This window comes from Sinohyriopsis cumingii, chromosome 6, assembly GCF_028554795.1.
Source record: "Sinohyriopsis cumingii isolate HCF-2022 chromosome 6, ASM2855479v2, whole genome shotgun sequence".
Classification (NCBI taxonomy): Eukaryota; Metazoa; Mollusca; class Bivalvia; order Unionida; family Unionidae; genus Sinohyriopsis; species Sinohyriopsis cumingii.
This window is the reverse complement of record NC_142966.1, coordinates 3073188-3090471: the sequence shown is the minus strand read 5'-3', so window position 1 is coordinate 3090471 and position 17284 is coordinate 3073188. Positions and strand designations below refer to the sequence as shown.

At 35.8% G+C, this 17284-nt stretch overlaps 1 protein-coding gene across 2 annotated transcripts in view; it reads left to right on the top strand.

The window, feature by feature from the left end:
- Positions 1-17284, top strand: part of LOC149796281 (phosphopentomutase-like) — a 116277-nt gene that overhangs the window by 62724 nt on the left and 36269 nt on the right. For both annotated transcript variants that reach the window (XR_016421653.1, XM_089960922.1), the window contains exons 11-13: positions 3670-3767; positions 8850-8944; positions 14670-14752. Coding sequence is in view for 1 of the 2 variants with exons in the window: in XM_089960922.1 (XP_089817048.1) it covers positions 3670-3767; positions 8850-8944; positions 14670-14752 (276 nt within the window). In the remaining variant the exon portion in view is untranslated. The remainder of the gene's footprint in view (positions 1-3669; positions 3768-8849; positions 8945-14669; positions 14753-17284) is intronic.

Below are 17284 nucleotides of genomic sequence, written 5' to 3'. Positions count from 1 at the left end.
ATAAAAGGCATGGAAGTTTGTGCTAAGGACATATTCCCCAATGAGTTACTCAAGACTTGTTTTTGGCATGCAAATAGCAGATGGAGGCTCATCATCAACTGGAGTCTCCTCAAAATATTCAAGACTGGGGAAGACAATGTCATTCCACCTCCCCGTCAGATGGGGTGAGTATGCCATTAGTCTCAATCTGACAGATGTATACCTCCATGTCCCTATCCACCCCATCTGTTGCTAGTTTCCACATTTATCACGACACTGTCATCAACTCACTGTTCTTCCCTTTGGCCCTCATCAATTCCTGGGCTTCCAGTCACACTAGAGACTATGCCATCTCCCTGTTCTGGGCATCATCTATATCAATGGCAGCATACCTGGGCAGCATCTTAAAGAAACAGATGGTAAGTTTTATCCTACTCCAAAGCAGAATGATCTCTCTTCTCTGCTAGATCATCCAGGTTCAGACCTCTGTACATCCCCTAATTTTGTCCATTTGGGCACGGATTTCTTAACCCACCAGAATTTGTTGCATCCCCTTGTGTTCATGCTAACAGAATCGCTGAACGCGTCAAGTCCATTTCCATTAAGACTTGGATTTCATCGGGAGAGTTCTTGCAGCTCCTTGGCTATCATATGGTAGCAGACTTGACCCCCACCATTGGCACCCTGTTTTACATCCTCTTAATCAAGTAGTCAAGATCACCTGAAATTCAATCATTCCTACATCAGAGGGACAATCCATTAGAATCCTGCTGAAGAACCCCAGGTGGAAATAACCTAAAGTACTGCTGCCTGTGCACATGATGGGAGTACCAACCTGTTGCTGACCTTCACTACCATTAGCAACACCTGGGGAATGACCTCTGTGTATGAACATCCCAGAAAACAAGGCTGTCATAATTCCATTTCATTTCGGTAAAGATCGATCCTGAGGGCAAAATGGTCCTCTTTTGATCTGACAACACTGTGGTGTTGACCTATATCCTCAAGCAGGGGGGTACCAGTCCACTTGTCCAGTGTTCTTATTTGCATGTTTCTACATGGGTGCAACAATCTCCATATCAACATACAATTCAGACACCATCTGGCTGCATCAGTGGCTTCACAGAGAATCAATCCAAAAGGGGTCACGTCCTTCACACAGAATGTCCCCTCCATCAGTTGGTCATCACCCAGATTCACACACTTCAAAGGCATCCGATGATCAACCGCTTGGCGACAAGGTAGAATCAGCATCTACCCACTTTTGTCTCTCCAGTTCAAGACACAGCAGCTTAAGCTGTGAGGTGCATTGTCAGCCATCTGAGAGGAGCCATGAGCCTGTGCCACCCCTCCTATGGTGCTGCAATTACGTCGTCAGAATGGCAATATTACTCTGATAGCCCCTCTTTGAGGGTACAAGCCCTGTATCACCAATCTAATTTTCCCAATGATAATACATCCAGGAAGATTCAGGCCAACCTGAATTGACTGTCCTCTTCTTCTACTAGCTCGGCCTTTACCAGTACAGCCTTGCGAGTCAGACAAATCAAACCTTTATTTGTGGAGAGAATCTCAAGAGTAACCATCTATATCACATATCTGCGTGCCTCCATCCCTCAATTGGCCCACTTTCTCTGGCTTTGTTCTTGGAGAACAAACAGTTGGACCCCATTCATTACCAAAGGCTACTGCTCTATGATATTGGACAAATTCCACATGTTTGTGTGGAATAGAGACATATCAGATCTTTTAGACAATACTGGTCTCCATGACCAATATCTCTTTTGAACTTCTAGCCTACACATTGCTAAAGTCATTATCATACAGACCATGTTTACTGATAGCTTCAGCTTTAGCATGCAGAATAAGAGGGCTGCATTCCCCTTTATGAACACCTGAATTCTCTTCAGTTACGATTGGAGGGTTTGGTGTTTCTCAAGATACCATCAGGATTTGTAGCATAAAACAGAATATCATCTGTTGGTAGTCAACCATTATCCCTGCTCACTTTCTTCCATAGCCAGGTCGAGAACAGCAGCCATGCAAGATTCTGTTCACACCCTCAGGGGTCAATGATCTCTGACACATTCTGACATCATGGCAGAGGTGACATTGAGCATGATGATCTCTCAGATATGTTAGACAATTTGATTTCCAGCAACCAAAATCCATAACATTATTTCCAAAATGGAATTTGTCTTGGGTTCTAATTTAGCTCGATTCAAGCAAGTTTGAATCTCTTTGCTCATAACTTTAACTTTCACATGCAGGATCAGTGAGCTACATGCCCTTTCAGTCGACCCGAACTATCTTCTGTTCAATTTGGATCATTCAGTAGTCCTCCTTACACAACCAGGCCTAGTGCCAAGAATCAGTTGTCATCGATAGGTAACCAATGAGTTGTCATTTATCCTCTCTTTCCGGTAGACAAGTCTAGAGAGGCAGCCATGCAAGATCCTGTCTGCACCCTCAAGCACTACTTGAGACGTACAGAGACAAGTCATGGCATGAGCAAAGTCTCTTCTCACGTGGCTTGCTGCTAAATTTATGCAATCTCTGTGAGGCAGAACACAGGATATCACACTTCATGAACTTTATTCCTGGTTGAAGGGGTTCATATGCTTGTTGTACTCTGACGTCTCACCAGATCAGAGTAGCCTCATCTCTGCGTCCTCAAGCACTACTTGAGACACACAGAGACGAGTCATGACATGCAAATATCACTTACTTCTGGTCAAGATTAGAAAACAAGGCATCACCCCATAAGCCCTTGCTTCGTGGTTGAAGTTATATGCTCAGCATACTCAGAGATATCTCGAGATCAGAGTTGCCTCATGAGGATTACAGCTGAGAAGATTAGAGCCATTTCTGTGAGCCTCGCTTTTGAATGCATTGTTTTGATACGAAACATTATAGAAGCTGTTGGCTGGCATGCAGAGTCAACCTTCTCAAGTTTTTACCTCAGAGATTTAGCATCGCAGCGACAAATGTTGGATCTGGTAGGACCAGTGGCCGGAGCACAGATGGCCACCTGACCCAACTAGACAATATCAACACAGCCCACTAGCTTCACTGGATTCGCCAGTGAAAATTATGGTTGGTGAAAAGATGTCATCCGTGTTTGTGTGTGTATATATATATCCCAGATCAAGGGATATCAGGCTGTGTATCTTAGGCCATTAGGAGAAAGGGTTATCTTTCATATGGGGAATCCAGCCACTCATTTCCAGAAGGATACCAGAGGAAGAGGCTGGATGCTCAGCATCCCCTTCTATTACTTACTCTCCTAACTTAATGTGATTGGGGAACATATTCAAAGGAGAAAGCAAATTTTTAATGTAAATTATGTTTCTCTGAGAATGCTTACCTCATCACATTGCCTAAACCTCCCAACAGTCCTGCCATGTGAGCATCCAGGTTAATGTCTCAGCTAAAAAACAAACAAACTGGCAACATCTGGTGGTATCTAGGGGAGGTAATGGGCAAGAGTTACTGCCTTTGTCTATCTAAAAATAGACACTAAGACGATTTTCGTCTTTTAGTAGAGCTGGATTCATGAGGTAGAAGGATAATATTCCTAATGTAATGTGAACAGGAAAGTATTCTTGGAAAAACATAACTTACTTTAAATATGTGCTTTCTTACCCAATGAACACTTTTGTAAAACATGTTTGCTCACTTTCCTTCCAGATCCTTGCTATGAAGACAGCTGATGAGCATGACAGTCCAGTAATTTTGGCAAATGATCCTGATGCTGACAGGCTGGCATTGGCAGAAAAGTCTCCAAGGTTAAACTTGTTAATACCTATGGTGAACTGGTTCAGTTAATATATAATGATTGGTATCCCCAAGCTTTAGAGAATTCAGACACAAATAATGACAAGAAAAAAGTATTTCTTATACAAGTTGTTTATTCATGATTGTGGTCCATATTTTGAAGAAACTAATCTTATTTGCATGATCTAGCAGTGTATTTTTGCTGTGTTTTTGTTTCTTTCAACTATTTATTTAAATGCATAAATGTAAAGATTTCACATGTTGAATTTGCATGCAAAACATTTAAACAAAATCAGTATGAGATTATATCTAATTGTTTGCATCCAAATAATATTACTTCCTAGGACAAGTATGCATTGATTAAACTGGTGTCAGTGAATTCTGTATGAGAATGCCAAAATGTATTGTCACAGTCATAGAATAAACCTTAAGTATTTTCATTTTCACTGTTTTACAGACAGTATATAATTTATTATACAGTTATTCTTTAAAAAATGTATAGTCATGATTATTCTATGAATTAATTTAAAATGACGATACAAATGATATGTCCTTCCTAATTCTTGTATTGTCAGCTAAATCATTAAGAATTTAAAAAGCCACAATTTGTAATATTAGAATTGTCAGAAATAACAAAAATGAAAAATATTGTATACTAAATATTCATTTGGACTTGGTGATGTTTCTACTAATTAAAGAATAATATCTCTACAAAAACTGTCTTTGGTAAGCTTGTCAACTTTGTAAAATTAAGTTCTCCATAAATTCTGAATACCTTTTTATAAAAGTCTTGCCACAATCCTTTTTTATTTTTAAGTAGTCCTTATCTAATGCGTCTACTGATAAATATATTTGAGTTATATTTAACCCTCCCTCTATGGCTGGATGTCCCACCCTACTACATGTACCACATTCGTCAGAAAATATCTTGCTGTCGTTTTAGGTTCAGATATTTGTAAGCATTCTTTCAGTGTATTCAGTTGCTTTGAGAGAACACCTAAAGAAGAATCAAAGGTTTCATAATATGTCAGAAAGAGAAACTGAACTGGCAAGATTTAGTGGTCTTTTTGTTTGTTTCCTATTTTAAATAGTGGGAAGGCATGGTATCCATTGTGACCATTATTTGTTGTAAAGGCAATGTCAGTAAGAATTGGCATTCAATCCATTGATATTTCTAATGTATTAGTTACATGGTTTGTTAGTAACCTGGTATGGAACGATAACTCTATGGTCTATATTAGTAAAAATTGTCATTTAGTCCATTGATATTATTAGTTATTTGGTTTGCTATGGAATGATTCCTGGTATGGTTAATATCTATAATAAATGGCCCACAAGCCCTTTCTTCATGGCTGAAGTGGGTTGTATGGTCAGTGTACTTAGAAATCTCACCAGATCAGAGTCACCTCATTCATGAAGATTATGGCTCGGAAGCTTCAATCCATCTATGCAAGCCCTACATTTGAACATAACGTTTGATCTAAGATATCATAGAAGCTGTTGGCTTGCATGTAGAGTCAACCATTTCTAGTTTTTGTCTCAGAGATTTAGCATCACAGAGGAAATCCTTACATCTGATTGGTCCGGTGGTGGCAGCATTGACAGCCATCAGACCCCACTAGATCAATCAATACAGCCTATTAGTTTTGCAGGATTCACCAGTGAAATTTTATAGGTCGGTAAGATTTAAATATTCATCTTCTTAACTACATGTAAGAGGCAAAGACCAGGTGACCCCAGGATGTATTGTAATTAAGAGAACAGGTTATTATTCACGTGAGGAGTCAACCATCATTCCCTTGGATACCTGAGGTAGAGGTCAGATGCTCACCATTCCCTCCTCCTATGACCGCTCCGGTGGCCTAGTGGTTAGAGTGTCCACCTCGGATGCGGGATGTTGTGGGTTTGATCCCCGGCCGAGTCAGACCAAAGACTTTCCAAAATGGTACTAACAGCTGCCTCACTTGGCACTTAGCATTAAGAGGTTAGTGTTAGGACTGGTCGGCCTGGTGTCAGTATAATGTGACTAGGTGGGACATCATGCTACATGTCTGCGGCATGATGCCCCAGTGCTAGACATCACTATAAAATGTCACACTACAGACATCGTAGCGATATGACTGAAAAATTGTTAAAGCTATGTTAAAAATCCAAAGCACACACACACACACACACACACACACACACACACACACACACACACACACACACACCCTCCTCCTATTACTTACTCTCCTAACATAATGTGGTTGGGGAACGTATTCAAAAGAGAAAGCAAATTTTTAAGTAAATTGTGTTTCGCTGAGAATACTTACCCAATTGCCTTACTTAAAAACCCTGACCCACCCCACCATGTGAGCATTCCAATTAGTATATCACTCAGCTAAAAACTAGCGACACCTGGTGGTGACAGTGGGAGGTAATATGCAAGAGCTATTGACATTTGTTTATATGAGACAAGAAAAGCTGATTTTCGTCTTGCTGGATTCATGAGGTAGCAGGCTGATATTCCTAACATGATGTGAATGGGTAAGTATTCTTGGAGAAACATAATTTACTTAAAAATTTGCTTTCTATTTGAAGATCGTGTGTACTTGTCGGTTAGAATTTTACTTACAAATCTAAAGTATTATTTATTTTTCTTGGCCATAAGTTAACTTGACATGTCCATAAATTTCAGACTTACCTCAAGTGTAGCATAAGACCTGCACAGTTAGTTTTGATAACACTTACTCATTCAGTGTATGAATTGCACGATAGCAGTTTTGATTGGGTTTTTGTGTATGTGTCTATGTGTGTGTGTGTGTGTGTGTCTGTATACATACATACATACATACTTACATATATACATACATATACACATATATACACCACTCCCTCAATAACTCGTGCCCTGATAACTCGCAAATCCGCTTATAACGTGGGGTCAGGCGTGGAACCCATTTTTTCAACCAGAAAATACCCCAGAATTGATCCCTATTTATTGAACTTGAAGAAAATCGCTATCAAAATTGGTAATGGAAACTTTGATGTATCGCTCGTTTTATCGTCAAAAACGGTAGATAGGACTTGGAAATTTTATTCAGCTCTATGAAATGTCAAATTTAAAAATTGGTCTTAATTTTTTTTATGTTTTCTTTCCAAACGACATTTCTAGTACACCGCATTTAACGATATGTAAGGAAATTTTGATCAATGAAAATGTCACGCCAAGTGCAGGCAGTACATTAATAAATAAATACAAATTTAAAAACATTTTATCAACTGAAATTTGTGTTCAAGTTCTATCTTTTAGTTCCTTTTAAGCGTAATCGTCATAAATGCAATGTGTCCTCTTGTAATTAAATGTAAAATGCATCAATCTATCATAACAGCTATGTCCACGAGCATTTCTCTGAGAACCTAATTAAGTGCCAACCATGTTTTGATAACTGACTTCAGGAAGTATTTGTTGTATTGTTGCATTGAATTAAAAGCTGTCTTTTGTATTATCAAGTTAATTATGTCTTTTGAATCAAATAAAGAAGGTGTAATAAAATAAAAGTTAAAAGGCACGAAAATCCTACAAACCTCAAATCTAGCAGCCCCAGTCATATGTCGGGTGAACTCACTTCATTTGATCAATCAAACACTTATAAATGTTATTGTGTATGTAACATAAACTACCTTAAATTAACCGACTCTTTCATAACTGTGATCAAAGATAACCATTGTGGGCAAGCAAGTTTCTGAGAATTCTTGATCTGGCACTTAGAGATATGATAAGAAGTTTCATTATTACATCCAATGAAATCACGGCATCAATATTGTACTAATTAAACAATACAAAAATTGAGTTTTGATGTAGACAATTGTCTCACAAAATTAATGTAGTGTTTTTGAAAAAAAGAATCTTGCTTGGTGGTGTGCCAACAGTTAGTCTAGTTCCCTGCTCTCTGGCCTCCCGATTTGGCAGGATAATATTGAATACCACTATGGAAACCAGGCTCATCAAGAAAACAAAAAGCAGTGACATAATACAGATTTTTTGCATACACGTGATGGTTGTTGAAGCCAGTTGGAACGATCTTTCATATGTTGGACATTTTGAAAATAAATGTTATTTAAACAGAATAACGAACAACTTCATTAGAAAATCGTGTTATTAAAAATTATTATCAGTGTCATTGTAAAATGAGGATTCAGTCAATAAACAGCCCAGTTCCCTAATGCCACTTCCCACCCCCGGTTTTGTCAATATTAAAGTGAATTTTGTTCAACTTTTGGAGGTCCCTTGGTAACTCGTGTCTCGCTTATAGTACGGTCTGTGTTTGTGGACCCTGTTGTGTGCGAGTTATCTAGGGAGAGGTATATATATATATATATATATATACTTACGACAGTGCAATTATATAATAAAGTTGATCCGTGCATGAGAATTGTGGTCATAAATGACACCTTGTCACAGCAGAGACAGGTTTTACCAAATTAGTTACTTGGTTTGTTAGTGGTCTGGTATGGAAAGATACCTGTATAGTAATTATCAGTAAATGTTTTACAGTTGATCCATTGGTATTATTTATAATTTATTAGTGACAAGCTATGGTTAGTATCAGCCAAAATTGGCATTTGATCCATTGATATTATTAGTGAAATGGCTTTTTAGTGACCAAGTATGGAATGGTACCTGGTGTGGTCAATATCAGAAAAAATTGGCATTTGATCTGTTGATGTTGTTAATTACAAAGTTTGATGGTGACCTAGTTTAGATAATGTGTAATGTCAATATCAACAAAATTAGGATATTATTTTGTTAGTGATTGTGTTGGGAATGATACCAGTATGGTTATTATCAGTAAAAATAAGCATTTGAGTCATTTCATTGATATTAACTTGTTGGTTTGTTAGTGACCTGGTATGGAATGATAGCAGGTAAGGTCTCATACCAGGGTTTCACATAAAATACAAGGAACTAGTTAGAGGTGGGTTAAGATCTTCTACCTGATTATAATATTTACCTGATTATAATATTTACCTGATTAAAATGTTATAGTACAAACTGAATCAGGTCAGCAGTATCAAAGCCTTTTGGGACTCTTTTGTTTTTCTTTCAGTGGAGAGTGGAAGATTTTTACTGGCAATGAGATTGGTGCTTTGCTGGGATGGTGGTCATGGTATACATTCCATCAGAAGAATCCTAAAGTCCCAGGTTAGATGGTCATGGTTTACATTCCATCAAAAAAATCCTAAAGTCCCAAGTTAGTTGGTCATGGTTTACGTTCCATCAGAAAAATCCTAAAGTCCCAAATTAGTCCCAAGTTAGTTGGTCATGGTATACGTTCCATCAGAAGAATCCTAAAGTCCCAAGTTAGTTGGTCATGGTATACATTCCATCAGAAGAATCCTAAAGTCCCAGGTTAGTTGGTCATGGTATACATTCCATCAGAAGAATCCTAAAGTCCCAGGTTAGTTGGTCATGGTATACATTCCATCAGAAGATTCCTAAAGTCCCAGGTTAGTTGGTCATGGTATACATTCCATCAGAAGAATCCTAAAGTCCCAGGTTAGTTGGTCATGGTATACATTCCATCAGAAGATTCCTAAAGTCCCAAGTTAGTTGGTCATGGTATACATTCCATCAGAAGAATCCTAAAGTCCATGTTAGTATGAATTCTAATTATTAAGTATTTTAAAGAGTGAAAACAAGACCGGTAGTTCTTGAACTTTGGATTCAATCTTTACTATAATAATTGCATTACTAAGTTTGTAAACACGAAGAGTAGTAACGATAAACTCTGTCTTGAAATAAGAATAATAACGATAAACTCTGTCTTGAAATAAGATTAGTAACAATAAACTCAGTCTTGAAATAAGGGTTGTAACAATAAACTCCATCTTGAATAAGGGTAGTAATGATTAACTCTGTCTTGAAATAAGGGTCGTAATGATACTTTGTCCTGAATAAAGTAGTAGCAATAAACTCTGTTTTGAAATAAAGTTAGTAACGATAAACTCCATCTTGAAATAAGGGTAGTTGTCATGTATATTTTATTTAATTGTTTTTTTGTTAGTTTTAATTTTTTATTTTATTCCATTACATGCTATTGTAATGTAATATTGTTTATTGGACTTGATATTTTTTATAGAATTAAGTTCTGTTTGACCTGACTTTTTTAATTTTTATTGGTAAACACCTAATAATAGAAACACTGCATCTAGTTTCTGACCTTGATTCATAACCAGTGACAGTTTTATTAAACAACTTTTTTAAAAATATTTTTTATTCTTTCTCTGAATAAGAATTATTAAGTTAAGGCCATACCTGGATTACGTGATATTTATCATGTAACAAATTTCCATTTCTAGAAGGATGACCACTGTCCAGGAATCTGTTTTGCGTCTTAGTTAGACTTATTACTGATGTATTGAGAAAGAATTATCAGTTGTGCCTTAACACTTGAGATGTCAAGGTGTTTTATGTTGTGTCCAGTTTTGTGCTAATTATTTTATTTTCTTCAAATTATTGAACTTCAAGTGATTGTTTTCCCTGGAAATACTGCTGCTCTAAATTAATTCTTGGACAATGACATTTATCAAAATTTATACAGAATTCAAAAACTGGAATATTTTCTGTGATTCAACAAGAGGCTGTTGACACTGCAGCACTGCACAGGTCACAACAGATGTCATCGTCTTCCATTTTGGATTAACTGGGATTTGAACTCAGTTTCATTCAGGACTTTTTATTACTAAGACTAACGGGCCCCGAGTGGTAGAGTGGTCTAAAGCGCTCACCGTTCCGGATCACTGCCATCTCACCTCTGTCTGTGTGGGTTCGAGTCCAAGGCTCGGTTAGCATGGGTACATGGGAAAGCCTGCCAGCAGCTTCTCGTGGGTCAGACACAGATAAACATTAATCCACAGTAATAACACACAGATAAACATTAATTTCATTACTTTAATCGACAGTAATCCCACACAGTTACACATTAATTTCATCCCTTTAGTCCACAGTATTCACACACAAATAAACATTAATTTCATTCCTTTAATCAAGAGTAATCCCACACAGTTACACATTAATTTCATCCCTTTAATCCACAGTATTCACACACAAACATGAATTTCATTACTTTAATCCACAGTAATGACACACAGATAAACATTAATTTCATTCCTTTAATCGACAGTACTTACACACAGATAAACATTTTGTAAACTTCTTTGCAACTTCTTCAGATAACTTGCTGTGGATTATTTGGTCATAACTTTACATTTTACACATCAGCTACAAGTTACTCTGCATGAGATACTGTAACATTCTCTTGCTTGAGGTCAGGTTGCATTTTATATGGAAAATACTACATCTTTATTGTCATTAGTTACATCAGAAAACAACTATTTAGAAAAGGAAATTATACCAAATCTGTCAAAAGTTAGATTAGAAAACAGCTTTTTAGTAAAGAAAATTATACAAATCTGTCATGAGTTACATAACAAAAGATAGTAAATGAAATTATACAAATCTGACAGCTTATGAAAATGAAGTCCTAGACTTTTCCTGACTTGCATGTCTGCACTCATAGACATAAATGTCATCGGCCATTATGTTTCACTACATGTTCAAACCATGGAAAGAGGAATTTATATAGATTATGATTTCAGCAAGTTTCAAACAGTGTATTTATGTATCTACATATATTTAGGTTTTAATGGTGCACCAGCAAAATTCTAAATTGTGCCAAGTTATACAATAAAAAAAATGTGAAACAATTGCTAAAATCAACTCACACATTGAAAGGCTAGAATTAATTCACAATTGTCATGTTTTTCTTTCCTAATTTAAGGCAATAACAGATTTTTTTCATTATGTTGCACAGTAAAACTTTCATTTCTTTAGGTTATACTGGTAACACTCTTTCATTTTATTATAGTATACTGGTAATGCTTTTTCATTTCATTAGGACATATGAGTAACACTTTTTCATTTAATTTGTGTATCCTGGTAACACTGTTTCATTTCATTAGATTTTACTGTTAACAGTCTTTCATTTCATTAGGGTACGCCAGTAACAATGTTTTGTTTCATTAGGGTATACCAGTAATACTTTAATTGCATTAGGGTATACTGGTAACACTGTTTCATTTCTTTATGGTATAACAGTAACACAGTTTCATTTCATTAGGGTATACTGGTAACACTGTTTCATTTCATTAGGGTATACTGGTAACACTGTTTCATTTCTTTATGGTATAACAGTAACACAGTTTCATTTACTTCAATTCTAAATATCATTATAACTCAGTGAGTATAACCTATGTTCACTCTTGGCAACATGTTTCACCCAAGCTGTTAATTGAACGGGTTTTTGTGACAAACAGTAACACTGTTTTATTTTATTAGAGTTTACCAGTAGCACTTCATTTCATTCGGGTATACTGGTAATACTGTTTCATTTCAATAGGGTGTACTGGTAACACTGTTAAATTTTATTAGGCTTTTGGTAACAATGTTTCATTTCATTTAGTTATACCAGTAACACTGTTTCATTTCATTTGGTAACACCAGTATCACTATTTCATTTCATTAGGTTATACCAGTAGCACTGTTTCATTTCATTAGTGTATACTGATAACACTGTTTCTTTTTATAAGGGTATGCCAGTAAGTTTCGTTTCATTGTACTGTACCACTAACACTTTTATTTCAATAGGCTATACCAGTAAGATTTCATTAGGCTTTCATAACAACACTGATTCATTTACTTAGGTTTTAAGAGTAACGTATTTTTGTTTATACTAATAACATTGATTCATTTTTTAAGAATGTAGCAGCAGCATTTCATTAGATTGTACCAGTAATATTGCACCAGTAATATTTCATTAGACTGTACCAGTAACATTTCATTAGACTGTACCAGTAACATTTCATTAGACTGTGCCAGTAACATGGTACCAGTAACATTTCATTAGACTCTGCCAGTAACATGGTACCAGTAAAATTTCATTAGAGTGCCATTAACATGGTACCAGTAATATTTTATTAGACTTTACTAATAACAATTTTTTCATTAGACAGTACCAGTAACATGGTACCAGTAATATTTCAATCGACTATACATGGTACCAGCAATATTTTATTAAACTTTACCGGTAGAATTTCATTAGACTGTACTTGTAACATGGTACCAGTAATATTTCATTAAACTGTACCATGATATTTCAGACGACTATACAAGTAACATTTCATTAGACTGTACCAGTAGCATTGTACCAGTAATATTTCATGAAACTGTACCAGTAATATTTCATTAGACTGTACCAGTAACATGGTACCAGTAATATTTTAATTTGAATGTACTGGTAACATTGTACCATTAATATTTCATTATGTTATACCAGGAACATTTCATTATGTTGTACCAGTAACATTGTACCATTAATATTTCATTATGCTATGCCATTAACATGATACCAGTAATATTTTAATTTGACTGTACCAGTAACATGGCAATTAACAAATTTTGTTATGCTTTACCAGTAAAATCATGCCAGTAATAACTAGACTGTACTGTCCAGTAACATTGTACCAGTAACATTTTATTACACAGTACCAGTAACATGGTACCAAAAACATTCGTTAGACTGTACCAGTAACATTTCATTAGACTGTACCAGTAACATGGTACCAATAACATTCATTAGTCGGTACCAGTAACATTTCAATACCAGGGACATGGTACCAAAACATTTGTTAGACTGTACCAGTAACATGGTACCAATAACATTTCATTAGACTGTACCAGTAACATAGTACCAGTAATATTTCATTACATTATACCAAAAAACATTTTATTACACTGTACCAGTAACATGGTACCAAAAACATTCATTAGACTGTACCAGTAACATGGTACCAAAAACTTTCATTAGACTGTACCAGTAACATGGTACCAATAACATTCATTAGTCAGTACCAATAACATTTCTTTAGACTGTACCAGTAACATGGTACCAATAAAGTTTCATTAAACTGTACCAGTAAAATGGTACCAATAAAATTTCATTAGACTGTACCAGTAACATGGTACCAATAGCATTTCATTAGACTGTACCAGTAACATGGTACCAATAACATTGTTTAGACTGTACCAGTAACACAGTACCAATAACATAGACTGTACTGTACCAGTAACATGGTACCAGTAACATTTCATTAGACTGTACCAGTAACATGGTACCAATAACATTCATTAGACTGTACCAGTAACATTTCATTAGATTGTACCAGTAACATGGTACCAATAACATTCATTAGACTGTACCAGTAACATTTCATTAGAATGTACCATTCTTTAGACTGTACCAGTAACATGGTACCAATAACATTCATTAGACTGTACCAGTAAAATGGTACCAATAACATTCATTAGACTGTACCAGTAACATGGTACCAATAACATTCATTAGACTGTACCAGTAACATGGTACCAGTAACATTTTGTTAGACTGTACCAGTAACATGGTACCAATAACATTCATTAGATTGTGCCAGTAACATTTCATTAGACTGTCCCAATAACATTCATTAGACTGTACCAGTAACATTTCATTAGACTGTACCAGTAACATGGTACCTATAACATTCATTAGACTGTACCAGTAACATGGTACCAATAACATTTCATTAGACTGTACCAGTAACATGGTACCTATAACATTCATCAGACTGTACCAGTAACATGGTACCAATAACATTCATTAGATTGTACCAGTAACATTTCATTAGACTGTCCCAATAACATTCATTAGACTGTACCAGTAACATTTCATTAGACTGTCCCAATAACATTCATTAGAATGTCACAATAACATTCATTAAACTGTACCAGTAACATTTCATTAGGCCATACTGGTATCATTGTTTCTTTTTAGCTTCGGATGTTTACATGTTAGCCAGTACAGTTTCTTCTAAAATCCTCCACACCATAGCCCAGAAAGAAGGCTTCCATTTTGAGGTAAGATTGTGGGTTTACTGTCAGTCCCAAATTCATCATAAAGTAAGACAAGCATTTACTTTTCCAGTGCCTTTGATAGAATTTCTTCATTTTTTGCCTTTCCACAATCAGAGAAAATTTCTGTTAAGGTTTTCTGTTTTAAAATTTTTCATTTGCTTATATTTCCCAAACCCATGATGAATTTTGTTTATACATGGGATGAATCATTATAAATCTAAGACAATTTATTCTGCAACATGCTATTTCAACCCTTTGACTTTGGGTCCATGTTAACAGTTATAGAGAATTTGCATTAAGGTTTTGATTAAAGTTTCCTTCATCGCTAAACCCTGTGATGGATTTATTTTTGCATTTGGCCATACTGGTATCATTGTTTCTTTTTAGCTTCAGATGTATACATGTTAGCCAGTACAGTTTCTTCTAAAATCCTCCACACCATAGCCCAGAAAGAATGAACAGTACTGTTTTTAGAATTTAGTAATTTTCAAAAGGCAATGGTCTGTTCAAATTTAGTAATTTTCAAAAGGCAAGGGCCTGTTCAAATTTAGTAATTTTCAAAAGGCAATGGCCTGTTCAAATTTAGTAATTTTCAAAAGGCAATGGCCTGTTCAAATTTAGTAATTTTCAAAAGGCAATGGCCTGTTCAAATTTAGTAATTTTCAAAAGGCAATGGCCTGTTCAAATTTAGTAAGCTCAACATGCAGGCCCATGCCTTTTGAAATTTAGATTTATAATGATTCATCCCATGTATAAACAAAATTCATCGTGGGTTTGGGAAATATAAGCAGATGAAAAATTTTAAAACAGTACATCATTTTAAAAACAGTACTGTTCATTCTGCGACATTGTTTGCTCTTGATCAAGGTCATATGTTCTGCAGCTACGTTTTGATCATAAGCTCAACATGCAGGCCCATGCCTTTTGAAAATTACTAAATTTGAACAGGCCCTTGCCTTTTGAAAATTACTAAATTTGAACAGGTCATTGCCTTTTGAAACTTACTAGATTTGAACAGGCCGTTGCCTTTTGAAAATAATAAATTTGAACAGGCCATTGCCTTTTGAAAATTACTAAATTTGAACAGGCCCTTGCCTTTTGAAAATTACTAAATTTGAACAGGCCATTGCCTTTTGAAAATTACTAAATTTGAACAGGCCATTGCCTTTTGAAAATTACTAAATTTGAACAGGCCATTCCCATTTGAAAATTACTAAATTTGAACAGGCCATTGCCTTTTGAAAATTACTAAATTTGAACAGGCCATTGCCTTTTGAAAATTAATAAATTTGAACAGGCCATTACCTTTTGAAAATAATAAATTTGAACAGGCCATTGCCTTTTGAAAATTACTAAATTTGAACAGGCCATTGTCTTTTTTGTTGTTTTCAGCTTATGGCATTTACAGAACATGAAGACTACTTGATGTGAATGCACGACTCCAAATTTGCCATGAGGCTATAACTTTGATGTGCATGTGCTCATTGGTCAGAGACATGTTTAACATTTTCTTTTTAAAAAGGATTCAGTGATTCATTATTTTTTTTCATAAAATTCCCTGTTTGACTTGGCTACGTGATTCATGTTATCCCAGCATTTGTTAGGCTAAGTTCATGCTGTATGGAAAAGAATCCATACATTATTTTTGTACCTCAAGATTACTGAGAACCGTGTAGGAAATTACAAAGAACTCTTGCTTTTAAAATATTTGCATGAAGCAATGTGGATGATGCTTCATTGAAACAATAGGCAGGAAAGGACAATTTACATATCACTAATTATCAAGGAGAATTAATCCAGGAATGTTTTTTCAATAAGCAAGAAGTGTGCAGAAATTTTTTATATTCAGTATGCTTGTTAGAGTTTTCATTGTAAAAGATAAGCATTTTGGAATTGTAAATTATATTAGATATCGAAGATTATACCATTGTCATGTATCCTTGTTTGGACTAAATACAGGCCAAGGAATGTAACTCAGGGTTCATTAAATTTTAAAATCTGATCGTAGCTAGTGGACATAAACTTGATAACTCAAGCAAGGTAAACAAGAAAGCTGGATGTGGATCTATTAGCTTCAAGGCTTTACCTTTTGTGTTGTTAATAACTATTATCCTTTGTGAAGTGTACATTATAGGACTGGCATGTTTTTTAAAATAAATGGAGGGCAATCAATTATAATAAGTAGTAACCCACTGCACAACCTGAATTTACTGAGTTGAAGCCCAGACCCAGTAATTTGGTAGCTCCTTGATTCTGGGCAAAAGATTTGTTGCATGGAAGCCCAATTTCAACATTCTTGTAGCCCCAGGACTTCAAGCCTGAGATTGGTTCTGTGTTAGCCAGATCCAACATTTTTCTTGCCTTAGGACTCTGAGTACACAGTTTGTTCTGTGTAAGCCCAGACTCAACCTTCTTGTACCCCCAGGACTCCAATCATGGGATTTGTTCTGTTTAAGCCCAGATCCAGCATTCTTGTAGCCCCAGGACTCCAAGCATAAGAATTGTTCTGTGTAAGCCCAGATCCAGCATTCTTGT